The 21,342-nt window shown below is 41.4% G+C and overlaps 1 protein-coding gene across 1 annotated transcript in view; it reads right to left on the bottom strand.

The window, feature by feature from the left end:
* Positions 1 to 18,828, bottom strand: part of GMCL1 (germ cell-less 1, spermatogenesis associated) — a 31,523-nt gene extending 12,695 nt beyond the window's left edge. Inside the window, exons 1-9 of the mRNA XM_040993275.1 lie at positions 18,332 to 18,828; positions 13,236 to 13,359; positions 11,134 to 11,230; positions 9,825 to 9,922; positions 7,755 to 7,867; positions 7,082 to 7,147; positions 5,650 to 5,734; positions 3,587 to 3,677; positions 1,996 to 2,133 (exon numbers count right to left, since the gene is read on the bottom strand). Of these exons, the coding sequence (XP_040849209.1) occupies positions 1,996 to 2,133; positions 3,587 to 3,677; positions 5,650 to 5,734; positions 7,082 to 7,147; positions 7,755 to 7,867; positions 9,825 to 9,922; positions 11,134 to 11,230; positions 13,236 to 13,359; positions 18,332 to 18,588 (1,069 nt within the window). The 5' untranslated portion in view covers positions 18,589 to 18,828. The remainder of the gene's footprint in view (positions 1 to 1,995; positions 2,134 to 3,586; positions 3,678 to 5,649; positions 5,735 to 7,081; positions 7,148 to 7,754; positions 7,868 to 9,824; positions 9,923 to 11,133; positions 11,231 to 13,235; positions 13,360 to 18,331) is intronic.
* Between the last annotated feature and the right edge of the window lie 2,514 nt (positions 18,829 to 21,342).

Here is a 21,342-nt window from a genome sequence, read left to right on the forward strand (position 1 = left end):
TCAATCTTGGTCTCTCCCACGGATGGCAGGGACCGGAACACGTGGGACCTAACCTGCTGCCCCTCAGGGTGCACATTAGCAGGAAGCTGTAAGATGGAGCAAAGCCAAGGGTTGATAAACACCCCGAGTGGCATCTTAACTGCTGATAGTTCACTCTGCAGCCTCTACTTCATGAAGACATCAGATGGCCTCCAATGCTTAAAACACCCTATTAAATACACTTTTGAATGTTTCTTTCAGAAACCTCTAAATTACATTTTTGGCATTATAGGAATAGCTACTAAATGTCTAAATCACAGATAATTTGTCTTCACAGGTAAACCTGTAGTAAATTTTACATAAGTCAATATTGCATATATGCTTTTGTATCTTATTTGGAGTGCAGCTGAACTTCTAAAAATTTTGTTCTACATACTATAGTAAAAATTTAAAAAGCTAATCCCTACGGATAAAGTGGTTTTTCAACCCACTAGTAAGTTATGCCTGGATTTCCAAATTCATTGATACAGATTTTCATGATTCTATGAAATGTTTTAAAATTTACTTTTTAAAGATTAATTTGAAAGATAAATAAGAAAAGATCTTTTATCTGCTGGTTCACTCCCCAGTTGGCTACAGTAGTCAGGGCGGAGCCAGAAGCCAGGAACTTCACCCAGGTCTCCCACCTAGTTGACAAGGGTCGAAGCATTTGAACCATTCTCTGCTGCTTTTTGCAGGCACATCAGCAGGGAGCTGAATCAGAAGTGGAGCAGCCAGGACTTGGTCTGGAATCGCAAGTGGAGGCTTAACCACTGTGCCACAGCAGTGGACCTGTTTTAAATTTTAAATCCCAACAACTTTTGTATAATTTTTACAACTAAAAACATGGGGCAGCAATGTTGTACCAGTGGGTTAAGCCATTTGCCAGGGGACACCTGCATCCCAGGGGACATGAAACTCCTCTGTTTCTGGGCAGGCAGCAGATACTGGTCCAAGCCGAGACCCTGCCGCTCACCCGGAAGCCCTGGGTGGCATTTCTGGCTCACAGCTCTGGCCTGAGTCACTCCTGGGATGTTGTGGACATGTGAGGAGCGAACTAGCAAAAGGAGGCTCAGTCACTCAGCCTGTCAAATAAATAAATCTTGAAAAAAAAATTCAAATTAAAGAATATAACATTCTGGAGAATATTTAATGGGATATGTAAAAAATACACACACTATATAATATGAGCACAGAAAATTACCTTTTTGGGATTAGGATAATTTTCATTTTTATTATCTTTTTTTAAAAAACATAAGGTAGTTCACATGCGGTTAACGTTTATTTGCTTATTCTCATCTATTTGAAAGGCACAGCAACAGAGAAATGAAAGAAACACAGCAAGGGAAAGCCATCCTCCACACACTGGTTCATTTCCCAAATGCTCGTAAGGGCCAGGACCAGTTCCAAGCCAGGAGCCCCTCACTTCATCCGAGTCTTCCATGTGGGTGGCTGGGGTTTCCCAGATTTCATCGGCAGGAAGCCGGACTGGAAGCAGAACAGCTGGGACTTGAAACAGCACTTCGATGTGTGATGTGGACATCCCAAGTGGAGACTTAGCCTTCTCCTGCACAACACCTGCCCCTTCATTATATTTTAAAAACTTTTTTTTTCAATCATTTAAGCTGAGAGCCGGGGAGCCAGGGAGCCAGGAGCCAGGGAGAGAGTGCTGCCCTTTCTTGGTTCAATCCCCTAGTGCCTGTACCAATCAGGATCTCAGTGTGTTTCTTACATGGGTGGCAGGAATCCAAGCACTTGAGCCATCACCTGCTGCTTCCCCTTGGTGTGAGTAAGCAGGAAGCTAGAATCAGGAGGGGAGCCAGGACTCAAACCCAGGCACTCTGACACAGTATGCAGACTTCCCAAGGAACATCCTAACCACTGTACTTCATGCTCGCTCCCAACATTACTATGATGCATGCTACTGTTATAATCAGAAAAGTGTTACTTAAAAATAATAAATTCATACTCTCTTACCTGAAGGTACTAGAGAATCTTGTTCAATAATTTTTGCAGATGCCAGATCACTAATAATATACTGTAACCTTAAATGTCTGAACACTGACACAAATGGTTTTCCTTGCTCAGTTTCAAGGAAGGTCATGCCTTCAAAATCTATTAAAAGAAAAGTGGAAATAGCGATTATTTTCAAACCTATTGCTTCATTTAATTCCTGAATGTTTTTAGGGTGGGGAGAAATACATATAACACACACACCCCATTAGAATACACAGAAGACCACTTAGAAATGTTTTGACTTTATAAACCTAAAGTTGTATAGATAAAAACTCAGATTTAGAAAAAAGCCTCAGGAAACTAATTTCGGTCCTAATGAGTTTCTTGGGCTGGGAATTCAGCTCTACGTAAGCTTTCTGGTATGGAGTGCGTATGGTGCAGCAAGGTGGAGAAGAAAGCCTGGGGTGAGATCCAAATGGGCTTTCTCTCCAAGGACTGAGCAGCTCAAGACCTCAGGTCTCTCGCTCCAGAGTCCTCCCAAGGCATACAGCACGTGGAACATCTCGGGATGCCTCAAACTCATGCTTCAGCTACAGGTGGAAACACCAGTTAATATGTTAATTCTGTATTAAAATACAGAATCAGAAAAACATTGTAGATACAGATTTGCAAAATATGGATATCAAATAATTCAAGTTTATGAAGTGTCTGGGTAATGTCCACCTTTTAAGAAGGATTTCAGGTTACTCCTAAAGGAAATTCTCGACTATACTCCGATGTGCTCTCATGAGTGGGAGGGCAATGTCCGGCTACTAGCATCAAGCTCATGCATGAGCACAGGTCCAAGGCACGCTCCGAGGAGTACACCTAGTCTAGTCATTAAGGAAAAGGAAGAGTGTCAGTGGTGCATTACAGAAGCCCGTTAAGGCTCACACCACGCTTCACACAGAGGAAAGAGTTTTGATAAACTAGAGAAGGGATCCTCAATAACATAACTTTTTCTTGCAAATTGTGAAAAAATAGGCAAATTAATAGAAAGAATTTTCAAATTTTTAACTCATACAGTTGATGCCTGCCAAAGCAAACAAGTAAAGTGAGTTTAAAAATTAATAGTTAACTTTGCTTTGACTCTAGACATTTATATCTTGCCATTTAACAATGACAATACTAGCTTCGGTTCACAGGCTGAATTAAATGTGCCGAGTTCATGAAGTGTACTGGGGATACCATTTTGTTCCTGCAGGTTTCTGTCATACAAGCAAAATTAAAATCGAATTCTTGAATGTCTTTTGGAAATCTGAAAATTACCCATGAAACCTTTTATTCAGGGCTGAGGAACACACTGGCTCATTTTCTTTCCCTCAGAATTCATGGAATCCAAAAAAATATTTCAAATGTCTTACAGGCTAACTAGGCAATAATAATTGTATCAGCCAAAATCAACTGTAATGCCTAATTATGACTGTGTAAAATTTTCTACTATTTTTTAGTGTCTTGATCCATATATATCTGAAAAAGATAAAGGAAACTTAAGAGAAATACACAAAAATATAATGAGCAAGGGGACTACATTAAAAAATAAAGGCAAGACGTCAATAAAATTTCAGGGTACCTTTTTTTCGCTTAGAAAACCAGACATCTGTTTCAGTTAAAAGTTGTTTTAGAGTCCCATTCCATGAAGGCACAAGTTGAAGAAACATCCACTAAGATAAAAACACACAAAAAAACCCAAAATCATAAAACTTGATCATTTTAGGATTACATTTTCAAACTGCTTCCAATGGAAGCTTTAAACTCATCACAGCACTATGGTTTGTTGATAGAAGCCAGGTTACCCATGTCTGGGAAGAAGCAAGCTGATTCATGAAAAGTGCTTAGGTCACAAGTCTATCTTAAATAACTGTGTAAAAGGAAAAGCAAGTATCTATTATCGAGTAATTTTATATTATTTTATTCTACTTACTAATTAAAGTTCCATTACTCTGTGAGATTATAAAAATTATAATAATGGAAAATGGAATTTGTCTTATTGCTATTGGCTCTATATATAGAAGAGTTAAAACAAAGGTTTAAATTCTGGATTGGGGTGGGAGAGGGGACAGCACTGTGGCACCACAAGCTAAAGAGCTGCTGCATTCTGGCTTTTTTTTTTGGAAAGGCAGATACACAGAGAGGAGGAGAGACAGAGAGAAAGATCTTCCGTCCAATGGTTCATTCCCCAAGTGGCTGCAATGGCTGGAGCTGAGCCAATCCAAAGCCAGGATCCTCTTCTGGGTCTCCCATGCGAGTGCAGGGTCCCAAAGCTTTGGGCCATCCTCAAATGCTTTCCCGGGCCACAAGTAGGGAGCTTGATGGGAAGTGGAGCTGCTGGGATTAGAGCCGGCACCCATATGGGATCCTGGCGTGTTCAAGGCGAGGACATTAGCCGCTATCATGCTTAGCCCCCATTCTGGCATTAAGTATGCTGGCTCAAATCCCAGGTACTCCACTTCTGATCCCTGTTGATGTGCCTAGGAAAACTGTGGAAGAGGCGCAAGTATTTGGGTCCCTGCCTCCCATGTGGCTTCAGCCTGGCCCATCTAGAGCTGTTGCAGCCATCCAAGGAATGAACCAAAAATAGAAGACCTCTCTCTGATTGTCCTTCTCTATCACTGTGCCTATGAAAAAAAGATATCTGGTTCTACCACTTAATAGTTGGGCAAGTAAATCTACTTCCTCTGGGACTAATTTATTTATAAAATGAGCATGACAAAATGTAAAGAATTATTATCTAACATATTTAAAATGGTGTGTGGCACATGGTAGACATCATGCAAGTATTAGCATTTATCATTACTTGCATCAAAGCAGTTATAACAATGGGAACGAGTGAATGATACAGTGGCTCAGAGACACACTAACACTCATTCCTTTCAAGGTTGAAAAACCCAAATATTAAATGTCATGTCTCCCATTTAAACCAACAATCCCAATGGTGTATCACTGCCGGGCAAGACCATATTTCTTGTTGGAGATAAAAGGCTAAAAGCAAATTTAGATAGTGGGAAAGAGAGCAATGGATCAGGACTCATAATGTTGAGACTCTATCTAAAGATTTAGTGGCTTTAGGAACTATTTATCTATTCAGAGAGTTGAGAAGATAAAACTATATTAGGATGTGCTGTGTTGAGTGTTTGCTTTGGAAGAACATAGTAATAAATTATGTTGAAATATTTTAAAAAGAAGCAAAACAAATGACCAACAGTACAAACAGGCCTTTAAAAGAATTTTCAGCATTTTCTAGAAGATGGGTGTGTGAAAATTTCATCATGAAATCATTTTTAACTTGCATCAAGTTAAACTTTGATGAAACATTAAAACTGTAAGACAGGGCCCGGCGCGATGGCGCAGTGGTTAAGGTTCTCGCCTTGCACGCCCAGGATTCCATATGGGCGCCGGTTCCAATTCTGGCAGCCCTGCTTCCCATCCAGCTCCCTGCCTGTGGTACGTGCATTTCTGACTTAAACAATTTCAACGTATGTGTTTACTGACATGTAAGCCCACTGTGGCTTATGGTGCATTTGTATTTCCTTTCCCTTAGTTTGTATCTATCCTTTTATCACTAGACACTAGCTTTGTGTGCAATTTCTCATCATTATAAGCAATACTGAGGCAATATCTTATATACATCAATACCTTTTTTAGAGCTGTATATACATCCATCTCCACTTGCATCACAAATAAGTTAGATGAACTAATGAGCTGTTTCATGACATTTATACTGGGAAAGATAAAATAAAGATAGTGAGCTTATTTTCACACACAGGTAATGAAAGACCTGATAAAACTTATCACTTTTAAGTTTTCATTAAATAAATAAATAAATAAAAGTGGAATTAAATAAATAAATAAAAGTGGAATTAAATACTGGTTTTCTTTTTTTGCCCAAGACAAAAAAAAAAAAATCTTAGAAAACAACCTATTTGAATACAATGATTATTTTTATCTTGAAGCATCTGAGAGTAAGAAAGCCAGAGAGAGGGGGGTGGGGGACAGAGAGAAAAGAGCTGCCATCTACTGGTTCACTCCTCAAACGCCTGCAGTGGCTGTGGCTGCCCAGGGACTGAAGTCAGGAGCTGGGCCCTCAATGCAGGTCTTCTATGTGGATGGCAAGAACCCAACTATGCGAACTGTGACTGCTGCACCATAGCCTCTGCAGTGGTATGGAGCTAGAGGGTACTGAACCCAAGCACTCCAATGGGGGATGAGGAAGAATGTCTTCACTCTTTGCCAAACACCTACCCTTAGACTTTGAACTCAGACAGTGCGGGGTGTCGGGGGGTTGTTCTGCTTTCAGAGTGATCCAGAAACAAAGACCTGAGATCTGAATGATCAAGTCAAAGACAGGTCCCAAGGTAATTTTTAATACACTATGTTAAAAACGGCAGCCTTTCTTTTTGCTACTTAGCATATCTCCATCCCATATTGGATTACAAATTTAAATCCCAGATCCTTCCCTTCAAATCCAGCTTCCTGCTGATGTACCTGGGAAGGCAGCAGATAATGGCTTAAGTTCTTGGGTCCTTTCCAACCAAATGCGACATCTAGATGAACTTCTGAGTCCCTGACTTAGGTCTGGTCCAGTTCCTTCCCTCCGTGTCACTCTTTCAGTAAACTTAAATACACACACACATATAGATATAGATATTTATGGGTACATACATACATGCAACTTCTAGCTGACACAACATGTCACTGCTCGTAAACAACAACAATCAAAACAAACAAACAAAAAAACACCCACCCCACATTGGAGTGCTGGTTTGAACTCCGGCTATTGTGCTTCCACTCCAGCTTACTGCTAATGGGCCTACGAAGACAGAGGTTGGCCTAAGTACTGGAACCCCTGCTACCCATGTGGGAGACCAGGATGGAGTTTCTAGATCCTGGCTTCAGTCTGGCCCAGCCCTGGCTGTTATGGCCATCTAGGAAGTGAGCCAGCAGACAGAAGATCGATCTCTCTGTCTCTCCTCTCTGACAGACCGCTTTTAAAATAAATGAATCTTACAAAAGAAGAAAAACATTATTTTACAATGAGTAAGTATAAAGTGATTTAAAATGTAAATACCTTAGTTCTTTAAAAAGTTCAACATTCTGATGAGTCATTAAGTTATTTAAAAGCCATTCAAGGCACCTGAAATTAAAGCATGTAATTATTATATTTATGCATTTATTACATATTTGTCACCTACTGAGTAGAACTTACAATTAGGACAAAAACAGAGTGTTAATCTTGCTGGAATCAGCTCAAACTTTTTGGCTTAATACTTGCAAATTTAGTATTGTTTTGGCCATTAGTTATTAGGAGAGCATTCTCTTGATATTAACAAGGGCATTTCTAACCCAGATAATTGCAGTTTTTGTTAAGTGGTTTACAAACGAGCTTGCTTAGTTCTATAAACTTCTTTAACATCTGGACATGGCTATCATGATTTAGAGTTAAAAAGACTGCCTGCAATTGGATCGATACAAGATGTGATGTCTACTATGCTTGCTCCTTAAATAAGCTCATGAGAAAAATGCACTGTAAAGAGTGACCACAGTCTTTATCTGCGCATGGCCAGTAACAAATACAACACCTGAGGCATTTACTAACAGTTGAAAAGCAAAAAGAGTATGTTTTAAAATTACAACAAAATTTTATGCCACTACCCCTTTTTTCCCTTGATGCATTCTCTTAAGAAACAAAAGCAACCAAATCCCCAAAAGTGGGCTGGGAGAAACAAGAAAAGGTCACTCACTTTTTCTTTACAGAATCTAATCCATAGGTCCCTGCTGATGTGTAATAGCCACACACAGTTTTCACATTAATTGTTTCCTTCATTGTCTCACCACACTGCTGTATTAAACCATCCTGTAAATATAAATAAGCACTGGAAAGGCCCATTTCACATGGGAAATATTAGCTCTGACATGTGCTTTTACATATTAAAAAGTAAAAAAAAAAAAAAAGGAAGAAAGAAAGAAAAGAAAGAAAACTCATTAAGTGCAGCAAGCCTAAGTTTTTTTAAGTCCAATAAAAACACTGAAAAAAAATCCAGCAAGTATTTAACTAAATACTTGGAATTGAAAAATGGTAAGGAGGAAAGCAGTAAAATAGAAATGAACATTGCTATTCTCTTTGTTTTATTTTTCCCTCTTGTCTGGCACCAGTCTGTTTCACTTGTTCTCTTTAAATTAAGAACTCTACTTAGGTAACCATGTGATGGGCTAGATCAGTAAACAGTATAAATGATCAGAAAATATTTATTAAAGTTTAAAACACTTGTCAAATCTAAGAGTTGCACCTAAAACAAATGCAACTGCTTTGAAGTTAAATTAAAATTTTAATCTAAAATGCTTTTAGAGGCTTTAAATGAACACACTTGAACTTCAGCAGACAGTAAGACTGTCACTTTTCATACAAACTGCTGAAATGCATTCGTCATGCAAGTATATTAAAGTTAGTAAGTCATAAAAACAATGCATAAAGTGGATTTAGAACAAAACCAAAAGGACCAAGTTAGAAGATAAGCATACTTATTGGAAATAAGTACTGAAAGTTTCAAAACATTTTAGAACTCAAACAATTTCAACAAATGATACTTCTCAAGCTGTTAGCTCAAATAAATCAGTAAACAATGCCATACTAAAGGAAACTTTAAAAATGGATTAAAATGTTGACTATGAGGATTGTATACTTACTTGAAAATCATTCCAGATTCCTCCCTTCCTCTTAGCATCTCATCTATCACTAAGCCCAGTGGCTCTCTCCTGCTTAACATCTTCGCTATCCACGGTTTCACGCCATGCCTCCCACCATTTCCCTAATTCAGATCCCCACCTGGACTACTGCGATAGGGTTTTGTCTCTAATGTATTTATCTTTCCTTCAATACAGTCTTTATATTGTTTCTGAAGTAGTCTTCATAAAATACAACTTTGTCTTCTAATTAAAACTGTCCAGTACTCGAAATGTCCTTAGCAACGTACAAGGGGTCTTTGAGATGTGGCTCTAATCCTTCTCGCATTTATGCTAGAGCCATTGTCTCTCCTTTCCAACCCCTCCCCCAAGATTCTGAAATGTTCTTCCTTTTTTCTTCTTATTTTCTAAAATACAGATTTTCTGTTTTGAAGACTCAATCTGAAGATGTAACTTTCATCTATGACCTCTGCCAGGAGAACTGACCATTCCCCTCTTTATGCTCCCATTACATCCGGCTGGATATTTATTTTTATATCTCAAAGAGTGGACAGCTCTTACTTTATATTCTGGCTTATGTTTTCAACCTTCCCTCCTGCGCAACACACACCTGTACTGTGAGTTCCCTGCAAGCAGAGTCCACCTCTTATTTGTGCACCTCTATGCCTCGTCTGACACACTGTTCAACATACTTCTGTGGAAGGAAAGAATCTGCCATTCTACCGATGCACTAAAATATATATGCGATTAAGATTTCCTTCTTAATGAAGAAAAAAGTCTAAGAGTGGTACTCAATAACTTTGAACCCATGAACCAATTAGTACTCATAAGCCATCTGTTTTTGAGTTCAAGACAGATTACTAATGACTAGAAATCTACAATTAAGTGAGAGCTTCCCCCGTGGCAGTCATAGCAAGAATCTGCACAGAAGCAGCGTGCGTTCATTTTACACACACATCTTGACCTCAGCTGTGACAGACTGTTTATGGTTCAGTGTTTTCAAATAATTTCTAACAAAGGCACACTTGTTCATCTAATTGACAATTATGAAAAGCTATGTTTTATTTGGTTTTTGGAATAGATACAGAGCTATTGCTATGACCCTTCCTTTAAACAAGGTGCACACTTACCAGCTGCAGCATACAAGCTGCTGCCAAAATGGCAATAACTCGACTGGGCTTTATTAAGACGTCATCTCGATACAGGGACCCGAAAGCAACCTGCAGTGCTGAAAGCAAAAGTTCACATGTGGAATGAAATAACAGTAATTAGGGCAATTAACAGAATTACAAGCATAATGACTGTCTTCACAAAGACATTTGTCCAAAATGGTACATACATACGTAAAAGGCTAGTGTTGAATTTAGAAATGATGTAAATTTCTACTTATTCCCTGTACCTTAGTTTTCTTAGCTAAGGACAGGCTTTATTTATTTATTTAAATTTTTATTGGAGAGAAAGATCTTCTATCCACTGATTTACTCCCCAAGTAGCCACAAAGGCCAGAGCTGAGCTGATCAGATGCTAGGAGCCAGAAGTTTCCTCTGGGTCTCCCATGCCTGTACAAGGTCCCAAGTCTTTGGGCCGTCCTCAACTGCTTTTCAAGGCCACAAAGAGGGATCTGGGTGGGAAGCAGAGCAGCTAGGACACAAAGTGGCACCCATAAGGGATTCCGGCAGATGCGAAGCAAGAATTTAGCCACTAGGCTGTGGCACCAGGCCCTGCTATGGACAGTTCTAAAACACCATTGATGAGGCAGGTGGATTCTAGCTGGGATGACTGCAGTCTGCGTCAGAGTACTTGTGAGTCCTTGTTCCACTGCTGACTTCAGATCCTGCTAGTGCAGACCCTGGGAGGAACAGTATCCAAGTGTCTCTGACACTTCCACTGAGTCCTGGGCTTGTGGTTTTGGCCTAGGTCCAGCACTGGCTGTTGAAGGCATGGGGGGGAGCATGGTGAAGAGAAGGAAGGAAGGTAAACCAGAAGACTGAAGAACTGTCACTCTTCTTCTGCAATTACTAAAAATTTAAAGTTGACTATATGATTCATATCGTTATTGCTCCCCGGAAAGACATCCATCATTCATACAAGTAACAATCAATGAGCTTTATTTACCAGATTTTCTATGCATTTTTAAAGTCATTTTTCCTTCCTCTCCCTACATCCTCCATAAGCCAGGCAGGTATATTCCCACGGATAATAAACAGACTGCCAAGGTCGTTGTGACGAAACAGATTACGAGAGGAAGAGCAGAACTGAGAAACTATGGATTAAAATCAATACGAACGATTGCCTTTGGTTTTAAGCAGAGTTCTGGTCTACAAGGTTAAAGGAAAATGTTTTCTTAACAGAAAAATATAAAATAGAAAAAGACAGAAAAAGTAATAAAGGGTTATGAGTTTATGATCTTTGCATAATCACAATTACAGTAGTGGTTACCTTCTATATCAATATTCTGGTCAGGAATCTCCAATTCAATAATACTCATGCTGGATTCTTTCCAAGAACCACTGAACATACTAGAGAAGTAGCCAGACTTAAAAAACAAACAAAAAATAACAATGATTATCCAACACTTTGTTTTCCAAATTACGCTCCCATTCTACCTCCAAGTAAATATTCTATCAAAATTGACCCATTATACTATTTCAGTTAAAACAAAAAACTGCTAAATACATCTAAATAAGAAATCAAGGACATTATACCAAAAAAAGGTATATCAAAGCATATCTTGCTTACTGCTAATTTAACAAAAACCAAACCAAATTCTTACATTACTATCTGAACTGAATTTATGCTATTATTTGAACCTGGTTAGCCGATTATATCAATTTCTGAGTTCATCAATACATATTTTCCTTCACAATCAGATTAAAAATTCAACATCAGAAACTATGATAGATTTAAGTGGCTCTCACAATCATGTCAAGTGAAGACATACTAATGTGATGAAACCTAAACCAAACTTCTCCAAGGCTTGAGTTTAGTCTGCTTCTCTAGCTGGAGGAAGGCCCAGACCAGGCCAAAGTCAGCACCAACTGGATGATCCCCAAAGGAAATAGGGAACATCTCATTGGAAAATTCCAGGGCAAACGTGGAGCCTTGAAAAAGTACTAGAAAAGATATAGTCTTTATATGCCTTCCAGACATATGAAGTACCCTTCATAATTAGAATCTGTATTTTGGGATGGATCAAATATTCAGTATTTCAAAATTTTACTGAGCGCTATTGGTTCCAGGACCCACTACAGGTACTAACACCATGGATGTTCACATTACTTACATATAATCAACATATAATTTCCTATACTCTTTCCATCACCTCTAGGTGATTATAATATTTAATACAACATAAATGCTATACAAACAGTTGTTATATCGTATTGTTCATGGCATAGTGGCAAGAAAAAGTGTGTGCAAGGTTAGAGACACAAATTCTCTGAATATTTGTGATCTGTGGTTGGCTGAATCCACCCGCTCCAAATCTGCCTCTAGAGAGGCGCAGCTGAATGAAGCAGGCACTGTGAACGGAGCAGCAAACAAGACAGGCATTTTTGTCCCCAAAAGAGTTAATATTTGAGCTTGTGGCTCGAGTACCAATCCAGCTTTCACAAGAGAGAAGGTTTTAACAGAGGAAATCTCCATGCTCACAAAAGAAATTTGCTTTTATATTAGAAAGACATGGATCATATCCTTAAGGTAAGCTTGATAACCTAATGTATCATATGGGCCACATAATTCAATTAAATCAAAGTAAATTTGCTAAACTAAAAAAAAAAAGCGATTATTACACATGAGAAAAAACTGCTGATCTAATGCTTTTAATGGAAAATGCTATACTAGGGCACCTTAGTAGCATCATTATCTTCAACTGGTAAAGCAGCGAGGAGAAACATAGCCTCCACAAGAACAGCTTCTTGCAGTATTCCCAAGGCCTAACACATAAATGCGATTAAAAATATTCATCTATATGAAATAGCTGAGCCATCAGAACATTTTATTCTACTCTGAAATGCACTGAATCTTTAAAATGAAGTGGCAAATATTAACTAACTAAATAAAACGAAACAGCAATATTGGATAATGGTCATAGTCTACAGACTTTTTCTGATCTTGTTGTGAACATAACAGGGAAGGAAAAGTGTCAAGAACTTTCCATTCACATTCAACCTAAACTGGAAAGCCAACATTTTATCTGAATCTGTCCTATACAAAGGAACTCACCAGTCTTCGCTGTAATGTTAAACATTTTCTCTTCACTTTTTCTACTTCAGCAACAAAAGGTATCAAAATAAGCATCTCTTTGAAGTAATGGCAAAGTAGTAATGTGAGCTCATATGAAAAGAAATTTCAAAATGTTTCTAAGCAAACCTAAGTTTTCACTGCACTGATAAGCATTTCTCTAATAAAACAGTCTTTTTATTAGATAATTTATACAACAATTGTCCATGTAGATTGCTGTAGAATGCAATAAGACTATGAATTCAGAGGTTGCATTTTTGTTACCACCAGTTATTTAACCAGAAAAATAAAATACTTACTTGACATAAATATATTTTATGCAAGCTCCATTCTTCTCCTAGAGCACAAATCTTAATATCACTATTTTCACCATTCAAAAATAAAGTTTGATAAATATATTTGGACGTACTCTTTAATTTTTTCCTGTTGAAAGAAATGTAAAAGTTACCCATATTATGGAATGTTTTACTGATTTTGCATATTTCAAAATTCTTTTGTTCAATTTCTGTTAAAGAGACTTTAATGAAAAAGAACAATATAAACTCAAATTCGCTTAGATCTGAAAGTACTAAAGAGTTTATTACCAGAGCTAATGTTTCCTGTAGTACCAAGTCGACAGATGGGGCAGCACGGGAGGCAGATCTCTCACCTTTCAGTCTTTTGTTATTGTTATTTTTAAAGAATAAATAAATAAAATCTATATATTTTTTTAATTGGAAAGGCAGATATACAGAGAGGATAAACAGAAAGATTTTCCATCTGCTGGTTCACTCCCCAGGTGGCTCAGCTGGAGCTGAGCTGATCCGAAACCAGGAGCCTCCCCGGGGTCTCCTGAGTAGGTGAGGGTCCCAAGGCTTTGGGTCATCCTAAACGGCTTTCCAAGGCCACAAATAGGGAGCTGAATGGAAGTGGAGCAGTTGGGATATGAAGCGGCCCCTACCTAGGATCCCTGTGGATACAGGGTAGGTGAGAGTTTGAGGATTTAACCACTAGACTGTCCACCAGGCCCACGTTTTGTTGTTTTTTGCATTTAGTTACATTTCAACAGATTAAGAAGTTCCGTCAGCATGAGATTTGTTGTGCTTATTTAGAAAATAGTACTATGGAGATTCTCTGTATAACAATTAATTTTCAATGCAACTAGAAAATAGACATGAGTAAAAATTTTACCTACCCAGATAATTTTAAAATAACTTGCATTTAATCTTATCTAGGTACTATAATTAACTAACTAAGACTGTTTTTCAGCAAATCAAAATCCTCCACCAGCCCTCACTAAACACTAAAGACATGGTCTACGGTGGAAGGTTTCAAAACTATGTTCCAAGGAGCACCACCTTAGGGAGCACCAAGGAATGCTGAACATCCCACCTAGCTTCAATCTGTGTAACATTTTATAAAAAGATTTATTTATTTTACTTGAGTTACAGAGAGAAGAGACAGAGACCTTCCACTGCTAGTTCATTCCCCAGATGGCTACAAAAGCAAGAGCTGGGCTGGTTTGAAGTTAGGGGTTTTATCTGCATCTTCCAGGTGGGTGCAGGAGCCCGAGACCCCAGGCCATCCTCTGCTGCCCTCCCAGGCCATCTGCAGAGAGCTGATCAGAAGCGAACAGCAGGGGCCCGGCACGGTAGCCTATTGGATGAAATCCTCACCTTGAATGCACTCAGATTCCATTTGGGTGCCAGTTCTAATCCCGGCGGCCCCGTTTTCCATCCAGCTCCCTGCTTGTGGCCTGGGAAAGCAGTCGGGGACGGCCCAAGGCCTTGGGACCCTGCACCCACATGGGAGACCTGGAGAAAGTTCCTGGCTCCTGGCTTTCAATCAGCTCAGCTCCGACCATTGCTGTCACTTGGGGAGTGAATCATCAGAAGGAAGATCTTCCTCTCTGTCTCTCCTCCTCTCTGTATATCTGACTAAAAAACAAACAAAACTTAAAAAAAAAAAAAGTAGAAGAAGAAACAGTAGAACAGCCAGGATACCACATAGTGTCTACCTACAATGCAGGCCCCACTTGCGGAGAATCAGCCTGCTAATTAATGTTGCCCAGCTGCCCCCTCACCACCAATTTTTCTTTTAATTGAAAGAGTTTGCCCCACACTAATTGGTGGTCCAACAGGTATACTTCCCTCTCAACTATGTTAACATCATCAAAAATCAAATAGATTTATTATTTAAAAAAAAAAAAAGGATTTGGTTGGGGGCATCTGGACATCTTAACTAGAGTCAACCTCTTGGTTAAATGTCACCATAAAACTTAAACAAATTATTGCAGAAAAAAAGCAAAGCTTGCAATTTACTGCTCAAGATCATCCTATCAGTATAAAAAGAAAAAAGAAAAAATTACCACCCCAGCAGAAGCCAATTAGCTGTTGTAATAATGCTATTATGGGGCATGGCGGCGTGGCCTAGCGGCTAAAGTCCTCGCCTTGAATGAGCCAGGATCCCATATGGACACCGGTTCTAATCCCGGAAGCTCCACTTCCCATCCAGCTCCCTGCTTGTGGCCTGGGAAAGCAGTCTGAGGACGGCCCAAAGCCTTGGGACCCTGCACCCACATGGGAGACCTGGAGGAAGTTCCTGGCTCCCGGTTTCAGATTGGTGCAGCACCGGCCATTGCAGTCACCTGGGGAGTGAGTAAATCAACAGATGGAAGATCTTCCTCTCTGTCCTCCTCTCTGAATATCTGACTTTCCAATAAAAATAAAACAAATATTATTTTTAAAATGGGTGAAATACTCAAGATCTGGTTACGAAACAGACTGCTGTGTTTTAATAGTCTTGTTAATATAAAAATAAAACATGAGTTGACAAATGGTCTGAGGTGGAAGATAAGTCTAGAAGCTAACATCTTCTAGTAGGTGATTTTTTTTCTTTCACTTTTTCTTTGAAAGGTAGGGGGAGGTAGGAAGAGATCTTCCATCTGTTGCTCATCCTCTGCTTAGGCGCTGGGCCAGGCTGAGGCATCCCCCTGCCTCTCAGGGTGCCCACGGCAGAAAGCTGCAAACCCACGATACAAGGGTACCACAGGTGTCTTCATCACTGCACACTGAACACACCTGCTCCGGGAGCTGATGCTTCATGCAGCACTTCACTGAGATGATGGGAGAGTATACCAGGCAACCTCAGGAGGTCTATTAGTGCCAACACATAAAATCTGAGGACATCTTTCCTTAAACTCTATTCATGCTGGTCTGAGTGACCAGGCCTCTCCCACGCACAGGCACACACTAAATTCTGATATGCATTTTCAGAAGAAACTTTTCTGTAAAGCTTTCCATTCTGGTCTCCTCACGTACTTCGTGAGCCACATAGCCTCCACACAGTTTTGATGGAAACTCAGTGGAGACTTTCCTGCTTGCCAGTTTAAGTTTACCACACTTCAGCAAACTTTTCCACGACCTGGTCAGTTACAATCATACCTCCTTAATCTTAGCTTGGGAATAGTGGTCCCAGATTTGTTCCTTGCTTGGGTATTTTGCTTCAGCCTGAGAAACAGTGACCATTCCCTGTATTTTCTATTCCTATGTTTTTCAGACTTTACCTAGTATTCTGCCAGTTAGTTCTATGTACCTTTCAATGTTTAAATGGTAATTTCCTGTTCAAATTATTGTGTTGTATCTTTATCAAATGGAGCCTGACATATATTTATACTAAATAATTACACTAAATATAAGTAACCTAAATGCTAATTAAAGGTAGAGCTCATCCCACTAAATTAAAAAATATAGGAGATCTGCTGTCTACATAATACTTTTAAAGATGAATACAGATGTGTAAAACAGGAACAAATAGAAGAAAAATACCGTCCAAACAATCTCAAAAGACAGTGGTATTGGCTGTATTTTCAGTGATATAGTGGAACACACATTTTGTAATGAGGAAGGGGCCTCAATCATCAAGAAAATACAATACTTACTGGGCGCTCACAAGCCAAGTACTATGTGTTATATATTCACTCTCCTATTGGTCAAACCTTACCAAAGGAGGTGTGAATGTGTCTATTTTACTGAGGAGGGAAATAAGACTATTAATTAAAGTGCTGAAGTGCTAGCTCATTGGGAATATTTGGGAGTGAAGCAGAAACTAGACCATCTTTCTCTCTGCATTTCACAAGAAACAAGATTTTTAAGTAAACAAATAACTACATTTATGTAATCTCATGAATGACCCTTTTAAAAATTTTTTATTTTTTGTGAAAGAATTACAACTGAGAGAAAAGAGACAGAGAGACCTTCCATCTGCTGGTGCACTCCACCAAGTGGCTACTCAGAGCTGAGCCTATATGAAAGCAGGAGCTGCCCGCTGGTCTCCCACGTGGGGCAAGCACTTGGGCCACCTTCTGGTTTTCCAGGCTCAATATCAGGGAGCTGGGCGTCAAGTGGAGCAGCCAGCACCCAAGCCTGTGACCATCTGGACTGCCAGTGTTGTAGGCCCTGGCTTGACTCACTTTGAACTATGCTGGCCCACACCTGTGACTCTCTAAAAAACAAAAACAAAAGAGGTGGGCATTTGGTATAGTGGACATACACATCCCATACTGGGATGCCTGGCTCCTCTGCTTGCAATCCAGCCTCCTTGCTAGTGCAGGACAGCCTGCAGGTGACGGCCCAAGTCCTTGGTTCACTGCCACTCACATGGGAAGGCTAGAATGAGTTGTAGGCTCAAGGCTCCAAGGTGGTGCCGTGAGCCTTTGGGTAGCTGACCAACAGATGGGGAATCTGTATCTTTCTGCCTTCCCAAGACGCAAAAATCAATAAAAACAGGAAAGGCAGCCACATTGTTTATAAGACAATATAACCTCCTTATTCACTACATTCTAGTTTACAAGTGATGACTTTGCTTTTCAACTTTTCCAGGAAAACTCAACTCCCAGAGGCTCTGAAAGTTTGCTCCCAAGTAGCTACAGAAGTACACTGCTGGCGACCTTTCACAGTTAAGGAACACATCTGTGTACAATGATCACCACCCCCCACCCCCGACCCGCGTGGGCGACAACAGGAGTGCCCAACTCAGAGACAACTACACCTCTTTGTACTATTTACGGCAACCGGACGCAAAGCAACTCAGCCTGCGGCTACTCGCTCAGAGCGGGCAGCCGGCGGTCTCTGCGGTAACAGCGACGCAGGCCTCGGCTTGGCATTTCTGCTTCATTGTGGAGCTCCATCAGTACCCCAACTGCGCGTCTGTGGTTTGCAAACGCACAGTCTCCGGCGCCTCCCAGGGCGCTCCCCAAACCGATCCGTTCCAACGCCAGCTGCCACCTCCTCTGTGTGTCAAGGGCACATCTGCTTTGCCCAGGCCGGGGCGCCCTCTCGTCCCCAGGCCCAACAGGTGCAGGTGCGGGTCAGCCGGGCACGGACGTTCCCCTTCGCCCCTCTGCCCTGTCACTCACCTCCGAGGGGTGTTGAGGAGCCGCTGCTGCTCGTCTCCTTCTTCCTCATCCTCGTCGGTCTCAGAGTCGGGGCTATAGTAGAAGGCCCCGCTGCTCTGCTTGCGCTTGCGGCTGACCGGGTAGTAAAAGAAGCCGTGGCCGGACGCATCGCCTCCAGGCTCCGGCCTTCGGGCTGAGCCCCCGGCCCCGGGCCCCGGCTCCTGCTGAGCTCGGGCTCGTACCGGGTGGCGCAGAACTCGGCTGCTCAGCGAGCCCATGAGCCACGGCTCCCCGGGACTGGAGGGAGCGCACTCAGGGATCCCGGAGGAGAGGGTCTCCCGCCATGGCCGGCCGCCGCCGGCTTCCCCGCAGCTCCGGTGCCTACACAGCCACCTTCTCACGCGCAGCCCCAACCGTTGCAGCGGACGCTCCTACCTCCATCCCCGCCTCGCGCGGTGCGCCGGGACCGTAGGGCCTCGCCCCCTCGCCTTCTCAACAAAGCGCGGGCCTGGCGGCGCGTGCGCGCGGCGAGCCTCCGGAAGGGGCGGGCAGAGTGCGCAGGGGTGGCGCTTTTTCTGCGGCCGGCGGATGGCTAACCACAGGCTTGGGGTGAACGTCGCTTTTAGGGGAAGTTCACACACGCCTTGGCGTTGGCAATTCTCGAGACTCCAAGTCGTTCGTTCACAAAGCTTCTTGGACTCCTACCGAGCGACTGATGAGGCCCCACCTGCCCTGCGGGGTTGGAGCGCGCTGGGGAGGACCTGGAAGGCGCAGGTGTGAGGGACGCCCAGGTTAATCCAACACCAACGCTGTGCACGTGAAAAGAACCCGCGAGTTACCGCGCCTGTTCCCGGAACTCAGCCCTTTCCCCTCCCCGCTCCAGTGCTCGCTCTGGATAGGGCCTGGAACCGAACCATCTGCTCACTGCATTGAGAAGGACTTAGCCTAGCTGACAGCTGTATACGTAGAGGGCCGCCCTAGATCCTCCAGAGCGCCAGTTTTCACTACCCGACGCATTTGTTGGAAAGACAGATTTACAGAGAAAAGAAGATACAAAGATCTTCCGTCCGCTGTGTCACCGTCCCCAGCAGTGTGTGTATTGTTATTACTGCACACGTCCTTACCTGCACACCCACAGATTTCCCTTCACATATTTAGACCTACAAGATAGAATCATACCAAATCTATCAAATTACTCCATTCTCCTCTCAAAATTATCCTTTGGAGATAAAGCGCTTGCTCGTTTTTGCTGCTCATTCTTTGACCCGCAAGTTTCTACTTTAATGTTCCTTCAAAGAATAAAGAAAAGGGGAACATCATGCCTAAGGATCTCACCAAATCCCCAAAAGTTTTTAACTTAATCTGCTATTGCTGAATCCTCCCCGAGTTGATTACATCAATGTGTCGATTTATGCTGTCCTTGGCAATATACGGAATTTGGGGATCCCAGTGGATGAGTGCCTGATTCATGCTTGCAAAATCTGTCCTGAAAAAGGCTGGTTGGATCAGCTTGGAGTGGAGGTGGGAAGCAGGGATGGAGAATTACGCAGGGATCAGCGTGCACACACACACAGCTCATCAGCACCAAGGATATGTAGGTGTTTCCCATGTGTGATTTGATAACTGGCATGAGATTATCTAAGCTTCGATGCAGAGCTTTGGGTGGAAGGGGCAAACGGGCCAGCAGTGAGAACCTGCAGGCATCACCAGTTTGATTTCTAGGGTGGAGAAAGAATTGAGTTTACCTTGCTGAGGGAACCCTGCTAAGTGACTGTCCCTGTTCCCTGGTGATGGGTTGGCAGAGGAACCCAGGGGAATGTCCTCAGCAATCAGCTTCACATGCTTATTCAGTAAAACCAACATTCTTTCAGGGTGTGTTCATTCCACTTTTTATAAAGCTTCTGGCCAACACATTCATCTTTTAAAAAGAAAGTTTGGTTAATACAATGTCAGGAAACACTTCAAAAGCAGAATGATGGACTTACGGCTGTTTATGAAGGACTACTCATTGTAATACTAGACAGGAAATCAGTGGGGGAGGAGGGGACTTTGGCCATGGGGTGGGGGAAATCCCAGAGCCTATGAAACTGTATAATAAAATAATAGTAATAATAATTAAAACATTTAAAATTTGGCTAAGACATACGTCATTTAAAAGTAAAACTCCTTCCAAAAAATTCATCGTACTTCCAAGGACAAGGCTGATTTGGAGGCTTCATGGTGTTCTGTGTAGATAGCACAGTGGTAGTGTTATCTTCTATAATTAACTTCAACAACCAAGCACTCACATACATAGATTCACCAATATTTCCACCATGTATAGTAGACAGGTAACTACACTGAAAAGGGAGCTATTATTTCACCCACCGAAATACAATAGATAGCATGGAACAAAGAAGGAAAGTACTCTTGCTAAGGAAAAATAGAAATGTCCTTCCAACATTGATAATACTTAACATAAATGTTCTTATTCAGAGAATACTGCTCATTTCCAGGGAGTAAGGTAACACATTATTTTCTATCATAGTGTCTGGTATATGTGAACTTTAATGTGATAACATCAGACAAACAGAAGACTAAATAGGTCATTTTTATGCTATAATTCCTACTAGAAATAGAGCAACAAAGTTGTTCAAAAATAGATATTTTAAAAATATTTATTGGATTGGAAAGGCAGATTTTCAGAGAGGAGAAGAGACACAAAAGTCTTCCTTCCATTGGTTCATTCCCCAAATGGCCACAATGGCTGGAGCTAAACTGATCCGAAGTCAGGAGCCTGGAGATTCTTCCAGGTCTCCAAAGTGCATGCAGGGTCCCAAGGCTTTGGGCCGTCCTTGACTGCTTTCCCAGGCCACAAGCAGGGAGCTGGATGGGAAGTGGAGCAGCTGGGACACAAACTAGTGCCCATATAAAATGCTGGTACTTGCAAGGTGAAGACTTAGCCACTGAATCATCACACTGGGTCCAAAAATTATGTCTTTTAGAGCCCAGGATGAAATTCTCAGATGTGAAAAAAAATCAGAGAAAGATGC

The sequence above is a fragment of the Ochotona curzoniae genome, unplaced genomic scaffold (genome assembly GCF_017591425.1).
Source record: "Ochotona curzoniae isolate NIBS_2020 unplaced genomic scaffold, NIBS_Ocur_1.0 contig_883, whole genome shotgun sequence".
Taxonomy (NCBI): domain Eukaryota; kingdom Metazoa; phylum Chordata; class Mammalia; order Lagomorpha; family Ochotonidae; genus Ochotona; species Ochotona curzoniae.